This window comes from Onychomys torridus, chromosome 16 (assembly GCF_903995425.1).
Source record: "Onychomys torridus chromosome 16, mOncTor1.1, whole genome shotgun sequence".
Taxonomy (NCBI): domain Eukaryota; kingdom Metazoa; phylum Chordata; class Mammalia; order Rodentia; family Cricetidae; genus Onychomys; species Onychomys torridus.
Genome location: NC_050458.1, coordinates 63,955,361 through 63,978,895, shown reverse-complemented (window position 1 = coordinate 63,978,895; position 23,535 = coordinate 63,955,361). Strand labels below are relative to the sequence as shown.

The window sequence follows — 23,535 nt, the reverse complement described above, 5'->3', positions numbered from 1 at the left end:
CACTAAGCCCCACATTCCCCAGCGGCAACAACTACCCTTCTAACAGTCTGTGCACACAGGTGATCTTACCCTTCTGGCTTTGTTTCCTAGACATGGCAGCTTTCCCAATGTCAAAAAAATAATAATAATACAGAAGAAAATATCTTTGTCCAAGTTCTAGGAATCCTGCTAATTTAAAAGTGGGTAGTAGACGTCTGTAGTTAGAAGTAACAAATCCAAAATCCTGGTTGTTTAAAATTCTCTTCACTAGTTGTTAACTTCTTTCCCTTCTCTGGCATCAACTTCTTGTCAGGATGTATCATTGCAGACACTCATGTCTTTTTCCAGGGAGATTCTAGAAAAAAAACCACAAACATTTACTATTGCAGTAATGAATATCAGTAAAAACTGTGTAAGTGACATTTGTGGGTTTTGAATTTCTGTGAAAGCACCATTTTCTGAAGTAAACTTCACCATCATGCTTTCTTCCTTGGCCCCTTTTCCTCTTTGGGACTCACCAGATCGCTGACACTTCAATCTGCCCACAGGGCACAGAGACAGAAGCAGAGCTCTAATCCCTCACGAAAGCACTGTTATTATTATTATTATTATTTTTTGCATGGAGGTTATTATAGAAAGCCACAACTGATCCTAATGCAGAGAACTACTCCCCAGGGGTGCCCAGCCCAAACCGATACATCTACAACACAACCCCGATACTTAAGGCTTGGGGAACATTGTGGAAGATGGGGTAGAAAGATTGTAAGAGAAGGAAATATGCTGCAGGACTGTCTAGATATGACCGGGAAGCTATACCCATGACACTCAACCATATATATAGTTGCCCAAACAAGACCTGAACAATGACAACACCAGTTGACAGGCAGTGGATGACGAAAATCTCCCCAGATCCCCAGATTCCATCCTTAGATGAGAACATAGGCGATTAATAACTGCTGAGAGAAAGAATTAGTCTTCCCCAGGGATGAGCTCCCTAAATGACTATCCAATCCCAAGTGGTCACCCCTAAAAACATAATACACAAAAGCAACACTAAATGTACTCAGCAGACTGCATTTATATATTTTTGCATACATACATATAAGAATAATAACTAGGGACTGGAGAGATGGCTCAGTGGTTAAGAGCAGTGGCTACTCTTCCAGAGGTCCTGAGTTCAATCCCCAGCACTCACATGGTGGCTCACAACCATCTGTAGTTAGATCTGGTTCCCTCATCTGGCCTGCAGGGATACATGCAGGCAGAACACTGTATATGTAATAAATAAATCTTTAAAAAAAAAAAGAATAACTAAAGGGACCTGAATTTGATATAGGGACAACATGAGAGAGTTTGGAGAGGAAGAAATATTTTTGTTTGTTTGTTTCGAGACCAGGTTCTTCTGTGTAGCCCTGGCTGTCCTGGAACTCACTCTGTAGACCATGCTGGCCTGGGGCTCACAGAGATCCGCCTGCCTCCACCTCCTGACTGCTGGGATTAAAGGCGTGCACCACCACCGTCCAGCTGATATAATTATATTTTAATTAAATACATTTTAAAAGAACACTTTTTTATTTCTTCAAATTTGTTATTGATCAAGAATAATTCTATTAAAAAAGACAATTGAGGCCGGGCAGTGGCGGTGCACGCCTTTAATCCCAGCACTCAGGAGGCAGAGCCAAGTGGGTCTCTGTGAGTTCGAGGCCAGCCTGGGCTACAGAGCAAGATCCAGAACTACACGGAGAAACCCTGTCTTGAAAAGCCAAAAATAAATAAATAAATAAATAAATAAATAAATAAATAAATAAGAAAAATTGAGTCCCATCATTACTGTCACCATGGAAATAACTTGAAAAGAAAAATTGCACACATGATTATTTTGTTCCCCACTTTCAATCAGTAAATAGTTGCCGTTGATAAGCAGACAGTCCCGGTCTGTTAAGAATGCTCAATGTAACTGCTGCTGCCCATGTTACAACCCAAGCCCACTGGGGTACTGTGCTCTGGCTGCTGCCTGAAGCCACATTAGTGTCTGTGGGTTCAGGAGAGTGGGCCCCACCCCTTTCCTGTGTTCAGGGGGCAGGTAAAACATCTGTATATACAAAATTTTAGGGTGGCGTACGCCTTTAATCCCGGCACTCTGGAGGCAGAGGCAGGTGGATCTCTGTGAGTTCCAGGACAGCCAGAGCTATACACAGAGAAACCCTGTCCTAGAAAAAAAAAAAGGGGGGGGGGGCTGGCGGATTTAGCTCAGTGGTAGAGCGCTTGCCTAGCAAGCACAAGGCCCTGGGTTTGGTCCTCAGCTCCAGAAAACAAACACAACAAAAATTTAAAACCTCTTAAATGCACAGATGGTAATTACAAGGAAGCCTGACTTGTGCAGGGAACCGCAACAGCCTCCGACAGAAACTAACGGCCCAGCAGACCAGACGGCAGACGGCACAGTGGTCGGGCACCCCACACCATAGAAAAGGGACGGCTTTCTCCACTGTGTGAGCACCTCCAACCAGACCTTTTGAAAAGGGGGTGGCTTTCATCTGCTGAGTCACTAAGACTCCCTGAATTATTTAGCAGCAGATTAATTAAGCTTTCTTTACTTTTTCCTAGACAGTCAAATGTTGGTTTTAGCAACTAAGAAAAAAACCATAATTAATTTAGTAGGAATAAAATATATATCCTGTTTTATGATGATTCTTTAAATAGTGAATAATACAGATCTTTAAGGCTATTTTTAGGATTTATTTTTATGTTCTGTGTATGCACGTTTTGCATGGCTGTAAGTAGGTGTTCCACATGCATGCAGAGATCAGAAGAGAGCACCAGAGGCTTGTAGGATGCCAGGACCTCTTCAAGAGCACAAATGCTTGGTCTCTAAGCCATCTCTCCAGTCCCAACCCAAGACTATTCCACCTGCTCAACTATTTAAAGAGATTTTAGGTCACTCCACTGACTAGTTTATAAAAAGCAGAGAAGAGGTTGGCAGGCACACCATAATCCCAGCACCCGGAGGCTGAAGCAGGAAGACTGCTGGGTGTCCAAGGCCAGCCTGGGGTACACAGCAAAATCCTGCTTCCAAAAACCAAAACGTCCATTTAACCCATAACGTGGCTGGGGTTGCTTTGTTTTTCTTTTGTTGTGGTTGTTGTTGTTTGATGCAGGTTATCACTGTGTAGTTCTGGGTGACCTGGAACTCATAGAGATTGGTCTGTTTCTGTCTCTTCAGCGTTAAGATTAAAGACATATACCACTAAGTCCTACCAACATGGCTGATTTAAATATTAGTCTGGGCTTTGATACTAACAGCAAAGAAAAGTCTTCTAATTCAAAAAGAGGTGGGAACTCTTGCTCACCGGGGAAATATTTAAGTCCTACTTAAAAAAAAAATTTTGTTTGCTTTTTATTGTTGTCCATGATGGCCTGCCTCCTTGTATGTAATATTGGCATTACAAGGTTGTACAGCCATGCTAGCCTGGTCAATACAAATGTCCAACTTAGTAAGCTCTGTTTACAGACAGTTGTAAAGAGCCCCCACAACTACCTAGTCACCTTTGCTTTGTTTGGAAATTGTAATGTTTCAATAAAATTAACTTCAGGCCTGTCAGAAACTGCTGAGCATGGCAATACACATCTGTAACCTGAGTACCTAGAGGCCAACCTGAGCGACATAGTGAGTTCTTGTCTTAAAAGAAGTAAGGTCCTGGGGCTGGAGAGACCGATGGTGCAGCAGTTATGAGCACCTGGTGCTCCTGCTGAGCACCCAGGTTTGGATCTTGGCACTCACCTACATGATGGCTCATAACCAGCTCCAGACCCAGGGATTCCACACCCTTCTCTGATCTCCTTGGCCACCAGGCATGCAGGCAAAACAATCATACATATAAAATTTTTAAAAATGTAAAAGGCTCAATGGCTGAGTGCTTATCCAGAATGCAAATGAGCCGGGGTTTGATCCCTGGCACATGATGGTGCAAGCCGAGAATCCCAACACTCAGGAGGCAAAGGCAGGAGACCTGGAGGGTCAACATTAACCTGAGCACATTAGACTCTTTTCAAAACATTTAAAAACTGCCAGGTGGTGCTGGCAGCGCATGCTTTTAGTCCTAAAGGGAGGCAGGCAGTTCTGAGACAGAGGTCAGCCTGGTCTACAGAGTGAATATTAGGACAGCCAGGGCTACACAGAGAGACCCTGTCTCAAAAACAAAATGTAGACCTAATATACTTTTACATCCCAGTGGGTATTTTTCCTCGCCAGCTGGGTTAGACAGATATACACTTAGTTGTTATTCTTTGTTTTTGCTTTAAAATTTTTTTTTTTTATTATTTCTTATACATTTATGTTTTGCCTACCTGTATCTTCGTGAGGGTATCAGATCCCCTGGAACTGGAGTTACAGACAGCTGTAAGCCACCATGTGGGTGCTGGGAATTGAACCCAGGTCCTCTGGAAAAGCAGCCAGTGCTCTAAACCACCAAGCCATCTCTCCAGTCCCTGTTTTTGCTTTTGAGACAGGGTCTTAGGCTGTTTCCAACTTGCTATGTAGCCAAGGATGACCTTAAATTCCTTATTCTCCTGCCTCCACCTCCCAAGAAAAGGGCTTATAGACATAAAGGTAATTTTCTTTTCTTTCTGAGATGAGGCATAGCTATGCTGCCCAGGCCAGCCTCATGTTCTTGGACTCAAGCAATTCTTCTGCATCAGCCTCCCCTGTAGCAGAGAATACAGGCATCTTTCACCATGCCTACCTGTGATTAATTTAAAATGCTCCTATGCTTTAATATCACTATTAACTGGGTGTAACTACTCACATCTGCAATGCCAGCATTCAGGAGGGTGAGGCAGGAGGATCAAGATTGGGGATGGCAGCTTGGGCAACACAGCGAGACCCAGTTGGAAGAAAGGAGGCAGACAGAGAGGGAAGGTGGATCAGAGTGAGCCGTCGTCTGAGCTTGCCTCTTTTAATTGTTGTATTGATTTGTATGTGTGTATGTATGCATGTGGGGTTGGGGACAGAAGCGGGCACTGAATCCCTTGGAGCTGGAGTTACAGGCAGTGTGTGAGCTGCCTGCTGTGGGTCCTAGGAACTGAACTCCGGTCCTTTGCAAAAGCAGCAAGTGCTCTTAACTACTGGGCCATCTCTTCAGTCCACAAATCTCTTTTTGAAAGACAAAAATAGAAATATTTACACTACAGTGTGATCAACAGGAACGAACAGACTTTGAATTCAGATCTCTAGGTTTGAATTTTGACACTAATACGTAAATGTCTAACATTAGCCATGTTATTAACAATTATGTAGTGGCTGGGGACTGTTGTGGAATATTATTTTAAGGTGTGTTACTTTTGTTTATGTTGAGTTTAACTCTGTGAAGCTGTGTTACTGTGCCTGTCTAAAACCTAATGGTCTAATAAAGAGCTGAATGGCTAATGGTGAGGCAGGAGAGAGAAATAGGTGGAGCTGGCAGGCAGAGAGAATAAATAGAAGGAGAAATCTGGGAGGAGAAAAAGGAAGAGAAACCAGAGAGGAAGGAGGAGGATATCAGGGGCCAGCCACCCAGCTACACAGCAAGCCATGGAGGAAGAAATTAAGAAAGGTATACAGAAATAATAAAGAAAGGTAAAAGCCCAGAGGCAAAAGACAGACAGAATAATTTAAAGTTAAGAAAAGCTGGCAAGAAACAAGCCCAGCTAAGGCTGGGCATAAATAATTAAGAACAAGCTTAATCACATACAGCTGGGAAGTGTATGTGATTTATTGGGAGCTGGGTGGTGGCCCCCCCCAAAGAGCAGAACCAAATAACAACAGGGGAGACCACTCAGCTGGTGAAGTATTTGCTATGCAATCATGGGGCCTGAACTGAATACCTAGAGCCCATGTGAAAAAGCCTGTGCATATATTCCCAACACTGGGGAAGCAGAGACAAGCAGATCCCTGGATAACCAACCTAACCTAATCATTGAGTACCATTTAGAGTCCTTGTCTCAGAGGGCATGACACCAGAAACTAACCTCCACACACAGATGCACACATGCGCACAGAGAAAGAGACTATATAAATAAGTGTACATGTGGAAATGTGGGAAGCATCAAGAATGAGATTGTTATCTTCATTTTAATATAATCCTCAGCTTAATACATATCTACTATGAAGCCATTATGATGAACTAGACTAGATGCCAGCCTGCTTTTCTATAAATAACAAGATGGCAATTATTTTAGCGTTCTAAGTCGTGGCCGCAGTGCAATACAGAAATGGACAGAGATGGCTAGATTCTTTAGTGCGGGAGAAATGGCTCAGTCAGGGGGTCTGCCACGCAAACATGAGGACGAAGTTTGAGCTGTCAGGACCCACTGGGAAACAAAACAGGGCGTGGAAGCTCACACCTGTAATCTCAGAGCTGGGAGAGGTGGAGACTAGAAATCCCTGGGGCTTATTAGCCAGCCAGTCTAACCAAATGGGCAAGCACCAGGTCCACTGAAAATCCATGACTCAAAAAACTGAAACAAGAGGCTGGAGAGCTGGCCGGCTCATCAGTGAAAGCACCCGCAACTCCTGCAGAGGGCCCGTGTTCAGTCTTCTGACTCCATGGTCACTAGGCATACATGCAGAAAGATAAATGCAAGCAAAACACCCAGACACATAAAAAAATGTTTACAAATAAAATTTAAGCTTAATAGTAAGATGAAAAGCAGCTGAGGAAGACACCCAACCTCTAGCCTCCATATGCACACACACACATCTGCACAAGCACAACACATACACACAAAAGATTTTCTTAGTGATGCTGATGCTTAAATTTAGTATAATTTTCATGTTGTCACAAAATACTTTTGACCACTTACGAATATGAGTTTTTTGCTCAAATGTTCATTTGTATACAATGTGTCCAAGGAGGTCAAAAGGAAAGCATCTCATCCCCTGGAAATGGGATTACAGACAGTTGTGAGCAGCCATGTGGATACTGAGAATTGAACTCAGGACCTCTGCAAGAGCAGCTAGTGCTCTTAACCACTGAGCCATCTCTCCAGGCGTGTTTGTTTGTTTGTTTTGTTTTGTTTTGTTTTTCGAGACAGGGTTTCCTCTGTGTAGCTTTGGAGCCTGTCCTGGATCTCACTCTGTAGACCAGACTGGCCTCAAACCACAGAGATCCACCTGGCTCTGCCTCCCCGAGTGCTGGGATTAAAGGCGTGTGCCACCGCCACTACGCCACCACCACCTGGCTCCAGGCCCTATTTATATGTATTTGTGTGTGGTATGCATGGCCATGAAGGCCAGAAGAGGGCATTTCTGGAATTCCCAGGGGCTGAAGTTCCAGGTGGTTGTGAGCTGACTGACTTGAGTGCTGGGAACCAAACTCATGTCCTCTGAAAGAGAACATAAATAAGTGCTCTTAACCTCTAAGCCATCTTTCCAGCCCCCTTTTTAATAGCTTAATGTCTCTTGAAAACCACACACAGCTCACAATGTATTATTAATTTATGTTTTCCAAGTTCCTGGAACACTACTAATCTGGAAAAAGAGAAATTAAACAGAAAAAGGAATACACAAAATATATTACATGGTGCTGGAAAGATAGATGGCTCAGAGGTTAAAAGCACTGGCTGCTCTTCCATAGGACCTGCGTTCAATTCCCAGCAACCATATCACGGCTCACAACCATCTATAATGAGATCTGGTGCCCTCTTCTGGCATGCAAGCATACATGCAGGCAGAACACTGTATACATAATAAATTTTAAATTAGAAGTTGTTTCAGTGGGGCTGAAGAGGTAGTTCAACAATTAAGAGCCCTGGCTGCTCTTCCAGAGAACACTGGTTCAGATCTCGGAGTGAGTTCCAGGACAGCCAAGGCTACATAGAGAGACCGTCTCAGAAAAAACAAACCCACCCCAGGCCCAGCGTGTCTGTCTCTGTCTCCCTTGTGCCTGTGGATCAGATGTAAGCTCTCAGCTCCTGCTCCAGCGCCAAGCCTGCCTGCCTGCTGCCTGCCACCGTATTCCCTGCCATGACAGTCACGGACTCACCCTCCAGACAAATGCCTTCCTTTATAAGCTGCCCTGGCCATGGTGTTTCTTCACAGTAATAGAAAAGTAACTAAGACAGGATTCCTGAAATGGGAGCTATGGCTGGTTCTGAGTGGCCAAGTGGCTGCTGAGATCTGAACCAGTGTTTCACGAGCCACAGCTAAAACACTGGTCCCCTCTGTGCATTCCTGATTAGCAGGTTTACTACTGGCTTATCTTTTGGTCTGCTTCTTTTTTGGAGTCAGGATCTTGCTATGGAGTCTCTATTGGCCTGGAATTCACAATCTTGTTGCCTCCACCTGCTGGATGATGCTAGGACTACAGACGTGTACCAGAATGCCTGGCTTGATTCACCTTTTTATTATACTTTCTCAGCTATATCAGGGGTCCTTCAACAGACTACTCAATTACGCCTGTTCCCATTTTCCAGCAGTACATAAATAGTGCATCTCATTACAGACAACAGAGGTAACAAGATGGATGTGTTGTTTGTTACAGTATGTACAGATACAACAGGGTGGTGGCCTCACCTGCAGTCCCAGCACCAGGAGACATAGGGAATAGCACTGCCGCAGGTTCGAGTCTAGCCTGGCAGACACAGAGCAGGGACCATGCCAGCCAGGGCTGGACAATAAGACTCTGTCTCAAAAAAACAGGGGTGGGTTCTAAGACAGCTCAAGGGGGTGGTACTTGCTACCAAACCCCGAAAACCTAAGTTTGATCCCTGGACTCCACATGGTAGAAAGAGAACTCACTCTCAAAAGTTGCCCTGTGACATCCACATGCCACCACACACATACACAATTATTAATTAATATGTAAATGATTTTCAAAAGAGAATACACAACCTGTAGTCAAATAAACAGATAAAAATACCTACATACATAAAATAAAACTCATTCAGTCCCGTGGCATTGCAGGCAGAGATCACAGAAACAGGTATGGAGGCCTGGTGAAAGACAGGAGAGTTCAGGACAAAGCTGGGTAACACAGGGAGAAAGAACATCAAAGGAGATCAGAAGAGTCACTAGTTGCTGAATGGATACAATTCACATCATTTTTTTCCAAGAAAATGACCACCAGATTTAGATTTGTGGCCAGCTTTCTATATATTCTGCTCCACATCATGGCATAATGAAATGAGCAGTCTACCTATAACCCTGTCAGAAAACAGTCAGTCCACAGTAGTACAGTTCTATGTCCACAGCTATACATTCCCATAATCCCAGCACTCAACAGGTGAGGCAGGAGGATTAGGTTTGAGGACAGGATGGACTACATATGTAGTTAAGAACCTGTTGAACAAACAAAAGACCCTCCCTGCAGAATAAAAGTCTAAGTTAATACTTCCTCTGATCCCTTTCTTCTATCTTCTGACCAGCTAATAGAGCTGCGTCACAACAGCAGAAAGACAATGGTCCTACAGGGCTGGCAGCTGGGAAAGTGCTTCCTACTGTGTTCTCCAGCACCAAGTAGGGTGGGGAGAGTAATGCATCAATGACCAGGACCATTAAATATAAAAAGTGACTTCCCCCAAAGACTTCACCAAAGTGAAGGAAAGACTGTCTAACTCAGTATAACTAGATGATGACTAGATGATCTTCCTGAGATATTTGGGCAAGAGTTAAACACTGCTAGAGCATCGTTAAATACTACAAGTTCACTGTAATGCTGTCTCTATTGAACGCACCCCTTTAGTGTTAATTCTTCCCTAAATAAGCTAAGGTACTGGGAGCCAAAGCCTTCGGCTCGGTGACTAACAGCTGTTAGACCCTCCCCTTGTCCCCCACCAGATGTCAGTGAAGACAACCAACCAAGCAGTGGTAGAGGCTGCCCTCACGCCAGCACTGGCTGCTCTGGCCTTTCTGTGGCTGCCTTGAGGAGTCTGCACAGCACCCGCAGCTGGCTGCTGCTTAAACAGGCACTACCCCAGGCAGCGTGCTTCACAAAGCTAGTCCAGACACCTGCTTGCCCTCAGTCCCAGTGGACTCTGAATGACCCTGCAGCTATTTTCACCCAGGCTAGAAGAGAAGCGACCCCCTGAAGCAAGTTATGATTGACATCACCATTGGTGCAAACGCCTGTGTCACCTGACACACCCTTTCTGTGTCAGGCGCTAACCAGTCCAGCCAGCATAGAGCCCTTTGCCTGGGTTGCCTCCTACTGTTAGAACATCTGGCCCAACAAAAGGCTCTCCTCAGCTGGGCTGGTGCACATCTGTAGTCACAGTACTCCAAAGGCTGAGGCAGGAAGAGTGACTCAAAAGAGCTGGAAAGTGGAGGCGCTATCATCAGAAGGAAGCTTGTGAGGCTCTTGATGAAGCTGGACTGAGAAAGGAACACAGAGACTAGATGTCCGTCAGCATGGACACATGCCTTAAAGCCGGAAAAGAACCCGCACGCCAAGAAACATCAAGTATTCGAGGATGCAGCGCTTGTTTAATGTATTCTACTGACAGCCTACCAATGGATACCCTACCTGTGGATGTTGACTCAAGAAAAGGGAAGCTTCTGCAGGAGAGGCAGAAGCAGAGGTAGAGGAAAAGGATGTGGCTGTGGCAGGGGAAGAGGGAATCCTAATCAATAAGGTCTCTCACGATTACTATTTCAAAGGTTTTTTTTTTCTTACTTTTTAAAAATTAACTATTATCTTTTATTTTTGTATGTATGTGTGTGTGATTGTGTGAGCTATGTGGTCTGACATGCATGCAGGATCCTGTGGAACAGAAGAAGGCATTGGGTCCCCTGGAGTCACCATGTGGGTGCTGGAATTGAAACTCAGATCCTAGAAAAGCAGTCAATGCTCTTAACCCCTGAGCTATCAATCCAGCATGTCTGGAATATTTTTTTTAAGATTTTTTTTTCTTTTTCTTTGTGTGTATGTATGTGTATCTACCATGTGTGTATGGATGCCCACAGAGGCCAGAAGGCATCAGATCCTCTGGAGCTGGAGTTGCAGTCAACTGTAAGCTACTCCACATGGGTGCTGGGAACCAAACTGAGTCCTTTGGAAGAATAAATAAGTGTTCTTAGCTGCTGATCCATCTCTCCAGCCCCCAATCTGGTATATTTTTATACAGATTGTCAGTTTCTAATAAACATAAACATGAAGGAAAGAAAAAAAACAACTCAAGTGATCTTCCACTGCTCCCTTTTTTGGCTGTTGTTGCTGGGGACAGAACCCAGACCCTCATGCACAGCAGGTGAGTGCTTGACCCCCGAGCTACATCTACATCACCATGCCCTCTTGTTCAAAAAAAAAAAAAAAAAAGTGAGACAGGGTCTCATACAGTTCGGCCTGGCCTTAAATTCACTATGTAGCCCAGGCTGGCCTTGAGTGTCCTCTACCCGCTGAGCTCTGGAGTCAAAGGCATCTGTCACAGTGCCCAGCCCTGTCTAGCCTACTTTTGTCCTTTACCGTCAGTTGAGCAGGCTGAGCTGGGAACAAGAAAGTACAGCAGAAGCGGCAGCAAGTGGTAGCAGGCTCGAGATGGCAATAGTGGCCCTGTCAGAAGCAGCTAAAGACAAACAGCAGGGACCGGAGGCCTCAGGGACGCCGGGGACAAAGGAAGACAGGAAACTACAGGGCCTGGTCGCTGGAAGACTTGCAAAGAACCAACTCTAAAGAGCCAAGGAGCTCAGACACCTGAAGGCTGAGGGTTCAGATATCCTGGGCCTGAGTCATAACACGTCACCCGTAGGGCCAAGGGCTCAGCACCTAAGGCCTACACAAGAGCTACAGCACTGGACAGCGCCATCCTTTGTTCCCTGCTGCTGGAAGCTGAGACTTGTGACTCGCTACCAAGTAACCAATGGTTGTTAAAGCTCAGAGCAATAAGCTTCAAGTAAAATGCCTAAAACTGCACTTAGAGCAGCAGACCCTAAGCTTTCCGTGCTTAAGAGCTACAAGTGTTGGGATCCCAGTCCAACCTCAAACGTGGCATTCTGTGGCTTGAGGACGCCAAATAGAAAAAGCTTTTCTTTGCTTACCCACAATTCCTACCTGGGTAGAGCATTAGGACCCCCAGACAGCTGACTGATAAATGGCATTGGGGATGACTTAGACACTGACGATTTAAGGCATTAAAAGCAAAGCAAAGTATCAACACGGACAGTTCAAACTTTAATTGACAATAAATATAGGTTTTGTGGCCTCATCTCCTACTTTGGAAAAAGTAAGCAATGTTTCCTGCCAATGCAGGTAACAGATAGCAAATGTAATCATAACTGCAGTATCAGCTAATATTTACTGACTGCAAGCCATGTACACTAACAGAGCTAAGTGTTCCTAGCCACTGATGTCCAATAGTCATAGGGAATCTGAAACAGGAAGATTAGCAGTCTAAACCTAGCATCAGGTCAGCCTGGGTAACAGAGACCTGTCTCAAAATTAATCAATTTAATTAATTCTAAAAATGGGCAAAAGACTTCAATATACATTCCTCTAAAGAAGATACAAAAAGAGAAAAACATATGATAAGGCACTCAACTATGGGCTGGAAAATTAGATGTCACGGTGGTAAAGAATACTTACTGCAGAAGCCCCTGGTTCAGTTCCCAGCACCCACATGGCAATTCACACCTGTGGGTAACTCCAGTTCCAGGGGTCCAGTGCCCTCTTCTGCCTTCCACGCACTGCTGCATACACAGACACACATAAACTCACACAGGCGCATACACAAACACATTTTTTAAAGATGCTCAACATCATTAGTCACTAAAGAAATGCAAATCAGGACCACAACTAGGAGGGCCGGAGAGATGCTCGGTGGTTCAGAGCTCCGGCTGCTCTTGCAGAGGACCCAGGTTTGGTTCAAAGCACCTACATGGCGGCTCACAGCCATTCACCATTTGAGTTCCAGGGGTGCAACGTCCTCTTCTGGCCTCTGTGGGCACCAGGGACACACAAGGTGCACATGCATACACGCACACATAAGACAATAAAGAAAACTTCGAGGAATGTGGGGACACCCGGTCCCACTTTTTCTGCAGGGTAATTTTGAGGAGAGAGGGATAAGAAGTATTAGGTAAAAGGATAGAGGGGTGAGAAACAGAAACACAGGATAGCCTCGGGAGGCCCCTCCTGTATCTTTTTTTAAAAAACATTTATTTATTTATTATTTTCTATGTGTACAGTGAGTGTTCTGCCTGCAGGCCAGAAGAGGGCACCAGATCTCATTACAGATGGTTGTGAGTCACGATGTGGTTGCTGGGAATTGAACCCAGGACCTCTGGAAGAATAGCCAGTGCTCTTAACTGCCGAGCCATCTCTCCAGGCCCCTCCTGTATCTTCTAAAGGGCTATTATTTATAGGAATGCCAAGGGGTGGGGCAAGAGATCTCCCCCTAGCACAGCTAAGTGCAGACCCTCTCCAATCACCTGGTGACCACACACAGGGTCAAGTAATCCTCCAATGCAGCCCTGCTAGGTAAAGTAAGCTCAGACCTCACTAGGAAACCTTTGAGGGCCTCCACAGGAGAAGAAAGACTCAACTAGGGGTGGAGGCAGAGTTTGGAAGGATGCTAGTCTAACACACATGAAGCTGTGAGTTCAATACCAAACATGGCATAAACCAGATGTGGCACACACCTGTAATCCCAGCACTTGGGTGGAGTCTGGAAGATCAGAAAGTCAGTCATCTCCAACTAGATCCAAAAATAAAGTAACAAGTTTGAACCCAGACTGGGCTACACGGTGGAAAGCTACATGGCAGCTCCTCAAAATCTCAGACTTCCTACTCAGCCCATCAGTTCCACTCAGGGACAGACAGATAGACCCAAGAGGACTGAAAACAGGTACTCAAATATCACAATTCAGGAGTGTTGACAGCAGCATCTTCTTTTTTTTAAAAAAAAAAAAAAGAATGTGTAGCCCTGGCTGTCCTAAGAACTCACTCTGTAGACCAGGCTGGTCTGGAACTCACAGAGATCTGCCTGCCTCTGCCTCCTGAATATGCTGGGATTAAAGACGTGTACCACGTGTACCACCACTGCTTGGCCCTTTAAAAAAAAAAGAAAGAAACAAAGAAACAAAGAAACAAAGAAACAAAGAAAAAGAAAGAAAGAAAGAAAGAAAGAAAGAAAGAAAGAGGAAAAAAGGGTTGGGGATTTAGTTCAGTGGTAGAGCAAGACCCTGGGTTTGAGCCTCAGCTCAAAAAAAAGACAATATTTCACTATATATCCCTGGCAGGCTTGCTAGGTAAATAAGGCTGGTCTCAAGAACCACAGAGATCTGTCTGCCTCCGTCTCTGCGTGAGGGATCAAAGGAATGAACCACCATGCCCGCCACAGCAGCACTTTTCATAATAGCCAAAGGTAAAAACGACCAGTAGTCAAAAGAGAGATATACAAAATATGTCATTTATATCAAATAAATAGCATCTGGCCATAATAAAAATGAGTAAGAGCCTGACAGAAGTGCTGTGAGCTGTATCATCGGCATTAGCCTGATCATCACTCCATTCAACAGATCTTCATCTAGGAATCAAACTGCTGTCAGCTCAGCTGAGGCAGGAGGGTCCGAAGTTTGAATACAGCCTTGATTACATGGGGAGATTCTGTCTCAGAAGGGAGAAAAAAGGAAAATATGACACTTACGTATGAAAATGCTATGATGAAACCCATTACACTGTATACTTACTTTAAAAATTACTGAAATTCGTAATTTTTAGCAGGTCTGACTCAATTCTGGGGCTGAAGAGACGGCTCAGTAGCTAAGAAGAGCGCTGGCTGCTCTTGCACAGGACCCAGGTTCGGTTCCCATCACCTACACGGTAGCTCACAGCCTTCTGGACTCCAGTCCCAGGAGCTCCATACCCTCTTCTGGCCTCCAAGGACAGACAAGCACATTGTGTACAGATTGCATGCAGACAAAATATCCATACACATTAAATTTTAAAAAAAATCTGAGGCAGGGTATAGTGTACGCATTCATACCTATAACCCCAATATTGGATAGAACAGAAAAAAAAACTGTTAGTTCAAGGCCAGCCTGGTCTGCAAAGTGAGCTCCAGGATGCCAGGGCTATGGGAAGATCCTGTCTCAAAAACAAAAACAAAAAACTTCAGTCATCAAGAAAATTAATAATAAACAATAATAATATACTCTGGCTATTTCACAGTGTAACAATTCTATGTTCTCAGTTTCATTGTCCAACCAAAAATTTGGGGCTGGAGAGATAGTCTGCAGTTAGGAGCACTTGCTGGGGTTAGGGATTTAGCTCAGTGGTAGAGTGCTTGCCTAGCAAGTGCAAGGCCCTGGGTTTGATCCTCAGCTCCACCAAAAAAAAAAAAAAAAAAAAAAAAAAAGAGCACTTGCTGTTCTTACAGAGGACAGACTAGGTTCCCAGCACCCACATGGAGGCTCACACCACCTCCAGGTCCAGGGATCTGATGGCTTCTTCTGCCCTTCAAGAGCACCAGGTGTTCTCATGGTGCTCAGACATACATGCAGGCAAAACACCTGCAAGTAAGAATAAGACTTCAAGGGGCTGGAGAGTCAGCTCAGCAGTTAAGAGTTCTTGTTGCTCTTATAAGGACCAGGTTCAGTTCCTAGCACACACATGGAAGCTCACAACCATCTGCAACTCCAGTCCCAGAGGTCTGAATCTGCCTGACCTCCATAGGCAGTACATGCACATGACACGCACACACACAGGCATAACACTCACACACATCCAATAAAAATAAATAAAACCGTTTTTAAAAGAAAGAAAACAAAATATTATACAACTGAACCTTATTGTAAGCACTGCCAACAAGAAATTAGGCAAACTATTTCTGAAAAATGTTTGGATCTAACCTACCATCAAGTCTGGGTCTAAGCTAATGCTGACTTAGTCCTATGGTGGCTCTGCATCACCAATCATTCAGCACATCACCACATCAGCTCCTTGTCCTTCCATATTAGCTGTAAACAAATTTCATTACTTTCATTAAGTACCACAGACCCAATGCGTGTGGTGATGCATTTAGTCCCAGCACTCAGGAGGCAGAGGCAGCAGATAGATCTCTGTGAGTTCAAGGTCAACCTGGTCCACATAGCAAGTTCCAGGCCACCTAGGACTGAACAGTGAGATCCTGTCACAAAAGTAAATTTAACTCATTAATTAAAATATAATAAAGCCCCTCATGCTGAAATCCTTACATAACGGGTTTGTTCAGAATATGCAGGTAGGCTTACAAAGGCAATTTATTAGAATGGTATACCCAAACAAAATAAGCCGAAAAAAACACTTCTGCCACACACTAACGCATATTTAGAATCTGAGTAACGGTTGGTCAGCAAGAGCCAGCTGCGTGCTAACCACATCAACAAGCTATAATCACAGACCAAGAGGGTAATTCAAGGGAAAGTAGGGCTGTATGATTAAGAGCGGGCTTACCACAGTAGCAAGCCAGTTACCATTGAACAGACCCAGGTATTCAACACAGAAGACAGTGCAGGCTTTACAAACCCATGTTTTCACCCCCACCCAGACTAACAAGAACTAACATCGGCAGCATTTTCAAGTTTAAAATGTCCTTTCATTAATATATATCCTCACTCAAATACATTATATAACGGTCTTACCTCCTCCTCACTGTCAACACTCTGTAGCCTACCTAAAGAATGTACACATATATACACTCCACTGCCAATAATCATGTCATTCTGCTGAGGGATGTCGGAAACTCCAGCAATCCAATGTTATGACTAGTAAAAAGGCCTCATGCAACTTGTGAGAAGCCCCAAAACTTCTAATGAACTTGAACCTAACCACAAATTTGTCACAGCACATTGGCTAGAGAAAATAACTTTAAGCTAAGCTGCATCTTCTCCCTGAAGAACGTCTTGAAGGCTGGGGCTCCACAGAATGTGTATAGCCATGATGCACACTTCCAAACCCTCTCCTAGGAGCTACCATACTGTACGTGAACACTGACAGTAAGTGCTGGCCTCTGGTGAGTCCCCACTATTCAGCAATCGACAGACAAAGGGTTTATAAGCCTCAAATATGTAAAGTAGCTCAGGACTAATCCAACTATCAAGCAGCTGGCCTGAGCTTCAGATAGACCCCTCCACAGTGCGTGTGGCCTCAGTAAGTCTCCACAAAGCTCCAGGCAAACAGCTTATGAACCTAAAGCCACTTTGAGGCCCAATAATCATAGGCAAGATATAGGGATAATTAACCTCCAAAGGACATTTAGAAAAAAATAAAATGGGAGGTGAGACCATCCTAAGGGACATTTTCCTATAGCTATCTCAACCTTTATATTTGGTGTTATGTGACAACTCACACCCATGAGAAGAAAGAAAATGGAATCAAATTACATCAACCTAACTTCCTGTTCTGCTCAAACATTCCAGCTAACTATTATAAATATTTGAAGTAGCTGGGTGTGGCAGTATACATCTGTAATCTCAGGATACTGAGGCAGAAGGATTGCCCCAAGTTTCCAGGATCAGCCTGGACTACCTAGCAAAACCCTATCTAAAAACAAAAACTAAACAAAAAAACTCAAGCATATGCCAGGTAGTTGGATCATTTTCAATGAATGAACTAGATATAAAAGATCATCAACAGTAGGCTGAACGAGAGTTGATCTCAGCACTCCGGAGGCAGAGGCAGAGAGGCAGGCAGATTGGTGAGTTTGAGGCCACTTGGTCGAAAGAGCAAGTTCCAGGACAGCCAGAGATACAAAGAGAAACCCTGTCTCAAAATAAGCAAACGAAACAAACATGCCAACAAAAGAGATCAACAGTTACCAGCAACTGATACATGTAAAACCTCTTCAAATGAAGAAAAACGTGTACCCAAGTGTACTGGAAATTTTCTACACTATTGACACTTTTTTATATAGAGACAACACTCTGAAGATGGCATCATATTTGCATATGTAGATAAAAAGATCCGTATAGCAGAAATGGTTCCTTCTACATTTGGAAGATGAAAACTGAGCAAAACATTTTCTTTGAAATCATTCTGCCAGTATAGACAAAGTGAGTAAGCAGCACCCTTACACATAAGGTGGAATGCTATCTTCAGATAAGCAGCTAATGAAATTCCCATTCAGAAGTAACTAAGCTTCCTCAAAACATGAAATTCAGAGAGCCAAGTACATGGCACATGTCTGGAAGAGAAAGGTAAAAGGGCAACACTGACTTCAAGACCAACCAGGAAGACAGCCATGGTAGTTCCCACCTTTAATCCCAGCACTCAGGAGGCAGAGGCAGGCAGATCTCTGTGAGTTCGAGGCCAGTCTGATCTACATACTGAGCTGCAGGGCAGCCAGGGATCCACAAGGAGACCCTGTCTCAGAACAAATGAACACAAAGCCAATCTAGATTACATATGAACTCCTTGCCGGTTTGGGCCACAGTGAGACGTCTAGTGCTATAGCTCAAACTGACCTTGAGGATCCAGACTGAAGGCACAGGCATCAGACCTGGCTTGATTCCGCAATACACTAAAAACTGAAAGAACTTGAGTAGATCTTATTCACAATGGCCCAAAGACATAAAGCAACATAAATGTCCACTAAGGATGGATAACAAAAATGCAGCATGGAGGATGCAGTGGTCAGCACCTGGTCTCAGCTACTTAGGGAATGGCAAGAGGCTTATACGAACCCAGGATTTCAGTAATACATTGCACAAGTGTGCATGGGGGGGCATAATACAGGATTTCACTTTCTATGAAATACACAGAATAGTCAAACTCATGGAGGAAGACATAGAATGGTGGTTGACAGAGGCTAGGGGGAATAAGGAGTTGCTGTTTGATACACAATGAGTTTCCTTTTCAGAAGAAAATTCAAAAGATGGTATCCAGTCATGTGGAAGTACTAATGCTGTGGTCTATACAATTAAAATGGTTAAAACGTCCTCTAATCTGATTCTGGTTTATTTAGTAAAAAAATAAATAAAATAGTAAAATTTTGCGGTATGTTTGTTTGAGATGAGGTCTGTGTAGACCTGACTGACCTAGAAGCGTATTTTACCACAGTAATAAAAAAAAATAAAACCACCAAGAAAGAATAAACCCTTTGTGGTGAAACATATCAAGCAAAGTGGTAAGGTGACCAGGCATGTTTCCCTGTCTAGAGTCCAGATGATTTACCAAAAACTCAGGACCTCAGTACACGGGGGATGGACAGGCCATCCTCGTAACACAGAGCACACTCTAAGCAGCTAAGGCAGAGTCCTCGTCTACAAAGTCTTTCAGTCACAAGGCATGGACCCTCCTTCCCTGAAACAGAGCAAATGCAAGCTTTTCCTCCCAGTCCCGAGTGAATGCAAGACTGGTATAGGCAGTTGTACTTCTAAACAAGAGGAAAAGTGGCTGTCTTTTTCATTCCCAGCTTTAACATGGTGGTTCTGCAACGGGAAACTACAAGCAGCAATTTAAAAAGTAGTTAATATGAATTTCTTTTGACACCAGTATTGAGTGACTATATAGTATAGCACTTGGACTACATTAAACCTCAACAAAAGAGAATACCTCTCCCTCTCTTCGTCCCCTCCTCTCCTCCCCTCCTCTCCCCTCTGTTGGTAACTAGCCTCTGTACCCTGATCAGCCTCCCCATGGACTGTGCTGATGTTTTGGACGGTAACCTGCAGCTCCCGCCTCGGGCCCCAGCTGCTTCTCTGTTCTGCTCATTCTGGGTCTCTAAGTGTCCTGTCTATATTTAGAAGTCATGCCAGTATCAACTGTGGGATCAACAGGTGCCTGGAGAGCACTTGAGCACTGAGCAGGTTTCAACTGTTTTCCCAAGATAATTAGTTCTGGCTCTGCAGCTGGCCATCTTGACTTCTGTAAGTGTGGGTGCCATGCACTGCACACTACTTCAGCTAGACTAAACAGCAAAAGCAAGTGTGATCACAGGATGGATCTTAGTGAGATGTTTTTAGCACAAAAACTAGAACCTAGAAACTTTAAAACCAAAGAAGCAATAAACTTCAAAAATTCTACAGATGGAATTATTCTACAAACTAATCCTAAGCAAAAGCATCGCTTGCTGTCAGTCAGACATGGTGGTACATGCCTGTAATCACAACATCCGGGAGGTTAAGGCAAAAGGATTAAGGAGAACCTAGGCTATATTACAAGACCATCTCCAAAAACCAGAGGACAACAGTGGATGGTGGGGGATGGAAGGCAAGAAGGAAACAAATTACCATTGTCACATCAGACTCAAGTGTCCACCAGTTCATACTGCTTTACAACAACCAAGATAGGAGTAGAGGAGCTTGAGAGATGGCTTAGCAGTTGGGAGCTCTTCCATAGGAGTTTGGCTCCCATGATCAGGAAGCTCACTGTCTGCCTGTAACTCCAGTTATACACACACACACACACACACACACACACACACACACACACACACACACGTCTTTTTTTTTTTTTTTTTTTTCTTCCCAAAAGGATAAGGGTGGATACACCAGTTCATTCCTGGGATTCTAACAATTGGGAGGCTGAGGTAAGAGGATCAGAGTTCCAAGTGTGTCCGGGCTCTAGAAAAAGCCTATAAAGGCCAGGCATGATTGCTTCATTTGTGTGTAATCCCATAACTTTGGAGCCTGAGACAGAATCAATTACCATGAATTACAGACCAGATATAGAGTGTTATCATCTCAGAATATATACATATTTTTTAATTTAAGAACAATCTAGAGACCTGACAAATGGCTCTGGTGGTTAAGAGCATGTACTGTTCTTGCAGAAGATCAGAGTTCAATTCTCAGTACCCACTTCAGGAAGCTCAAAACTGACTGTATCTCCAGTTTCAGGGAATCCAACCCCCTCTTCTGGCCTCTGGGGCACTGCACTCACACGCACAAACACACTGACCACTGACACACACAGAAATTTTTTTCAAGACAGGGTTTCTCAGTGTAACTATCCTGGAACTCACTCTGTAGACCAGGCTGGCCTAGAACTCACAGAGGTCCACCTGCCTCTGCTTTCTGAGTGCTGGGATTACAGGCGTGTGCCTCCACCCCACCCCCCAGAAAGAATTATTAAAAGTGTAATTTAGATCATCATTTTTGGATATTTATAAGGTATCAGAGACACAGCTGAAAAATATAAACTGATAAATGCCCAGAAATTTCAGTTTAGATGAGTCAGCAAAACATCTCACAAATGAAAAGCTGAACAGAAACAGACACCTATGAATATGTAATAATAATGGCAGCTTCAAAACCAAGGGTCTTCTAGTCAGTGCTAGATCAGATTCGTCTTGAAATCCAAATATCAAGAAAACACAAGTCCGGCACAGTGGCTCACACCTGTAATCTCAGTACTTGGGGAGTCTGAGGCAAAAGCACCACTTCAAGAGTAACTGGGTTACACACTGGTTCCAAGCCAGCCTGGGCTACAGAGTAAGACCCTCCAAAGTGGGGGAGGGGGGCTACAAATTCCACAACTCAGAAATACTTTTTCACAGCATTCCCAAATCATCTTAAGTCGAACTGGAAGGTAGTGAGGCAGCTTGATCATTGGGAATTCGCATCACTGAACAATTTCTCAAAACAAAATCCCCAATTCTCTTCCCTAAGCACAAAACCAGAATTAGATGGTTTGTGAACATTTCTCAGTGGGAAACTGAAATTCTAACAAAGAATAAACAATTTAGATTTTTAATGACAGCTACTCAATACTTTCCAGTCCGAACACCTTGAACTCTGCAGTATCACTGACCTTACTCCTAGCAAGATATTTCTGGTAACGTGCCCTCTCCTGCTTCAATAAATACTGAGAAATTATGTACAGCAGTCTGCTGAGTTGATCGGGAATAACTATCACAGCTTTCCCTTACAATAAAATAGACTACAAATAACAATAAAATTATTGAAAGACTGGCTTGCATGCCTTAGCAAGGGGCCAAGTCTGAGACTAACCCACTTTCTAGAAAAAAAAAAAAAAAATCCGACCATCTTGGATGAACTGAGAGCCGACTACCTCTCTAGTGCACCTATCCTATACTGTGCTTTAATTCAAGACCAAACTCCTATGTCTCTGCCTTTTCAAGTCCGTTTTCCTCGCAAATTCCGAAACTGTCCTCCCATCCTTCAAGTCCCATGATGGCACTGGCGTCCTAAGGACCGCTGACACCCAGGCAGAAGACTTTATACATGCCCGATTCGCTGCACTTCGCATTTCCAAGGTCCCATCATTTCATTCTGTCCGATCCCGCACGCAGTTTCCTAAATCCAGTCCCGCACACACGCTCACGCCAGGGTCCCCCTCACTCCATTGTTTCTCCGGCCTACCCTTTGGAAACTCCCCAACTCGGACCCCTGTGCTCCGCTCGCCCCAGGAACCCCCGCAAACCCTCGGCCCTCTGAACACTGCAGGTCCCAGAGGGCTCACGGTCCCCCGCCTCTCGGTACCCCAACCCCCAACAACTGCCCCTTCCCTCTTTTCCTCACCTCGAGCCCCCTCCCTCCACCTCTGGCCCCCGCCACCCACTTCACCCAACACCCTCAGCCTCACCTAGCCCGGGCTCCCTGCAGTCGCCGCGTCCGCCCAGTTCCGGGCTCTGCGTCCCGGACGCTCCTGGGTCTGGGATGAGAAAGAGCCTCCTCGTCCTCCTCCTCGTCCTCCTCCTGGTCCTCGGCAGCCGCCGCCGTCGCTGCCGCGCTCCTCCTCCCCGAGCTCGCCCAAGGCCCGACGCCGCCCCGCCCCCACCGCCGCCTTTCCCCGCTCCCCTCGTCCGCCGGGCGGCCGGCAGAGACTCGCAGGCGCCGCTGGGGCCGGAGTGCCCGCGGATCCACAGCGACCCTCGCCCGCTCGCCCGTCCGCCCGCCCGCGCCCGCGCCCGCGCCCGCGCCCGCGCCGCTCGCCCGCGCCCGCTCGCTCGCTCGCTCGCCCCGCCTCGGAGCCCGCGCGTGCGCGTGCGCCCCAGACAGACAGACAGAGAGCGCGCAGGGCGCGCGCCGCCGATGCTCCTCGCGCGCGCGCGCGGCGGGGGACCTGAGCCCCCGGCCCCTTCGCGGGAGGGCGCGCGGCGGGCGGGGGCGGGGGCGGGGGCGACGCCGGGCGGTCGGGTTACCGCTCCTCTCGGGCGCCCCTCCTTCGCGCCACGTTCGCGCCCCGGAGTTGCGGGAGACCGGGAATTCCTGAGGGGTTGAAGGAGCGGGTCCGGGGCCAAACGGAGAAGGAACGGCGGCACGGGTGGGGCGCGGACTCGCGTCCGCGTGCGGGACCGCCAAAAGGCTGGAGGAAGCGGCCGGGATAAGTGAAGAGCCGAGCGGGAACTGGCGGAAAGAGCCGAAACTCTCCGGAGGTGGCCGAAGGTTCCCAAAGGGGAGCCTAGCGCTTTTTGCAGGAGGTCAGTCCTCTCTGGCGGTGTGCAATTCAACCGCTCACCCTTTAACTCTGGACCCCTGCGGGACCCGCCTCTGCTCCTAAAGGTCATTCCAGAGCCTCGGGGCCACCCAGCCTGGAGGGAGAGGGTCAGGAAAGAGAATGGACGTACGGGCAAACCGCCTCACATCCCTCTACGTGGCAGTGCTTAGGAACGCCTCTTATCGAACCTTTCTGATAATGCCTA

The 23,535-nt window shown here is 45.5% G+C and overlaps 1 protein-coding gene across 1 annotated transcript in view; it reads right to left on the bottom strand.

The window, feature by feature from the left end:
• Spats2 (spermatogenesis associated serine rich 2) overlaps positions 1 to 22,646 on the bottom strand; it is a 66,653-nt gene extending 44,007 nt beyond the window's left edge. The window contains exons 1-2 of the mRNA XM_036208947.1: positions 22,476 to 22,646; positions 70 to 334 (exon numbers count right to left, since the gene is read on the bottom strand). Coding sequence (XP_036064840.1) covers positions 70 to 94 — 25 coding nt within the window. The 5' untranslated portion in view covers positions 95 to 334; positions 22,476 to 22,646. The remainder of the gene's footprint in view (positions 1 to 69; positions 335 to 22,475) is intronic.
• Between the last annotated feature and the right edge of the window lie 889 nt (positions 22,647 to 23,535).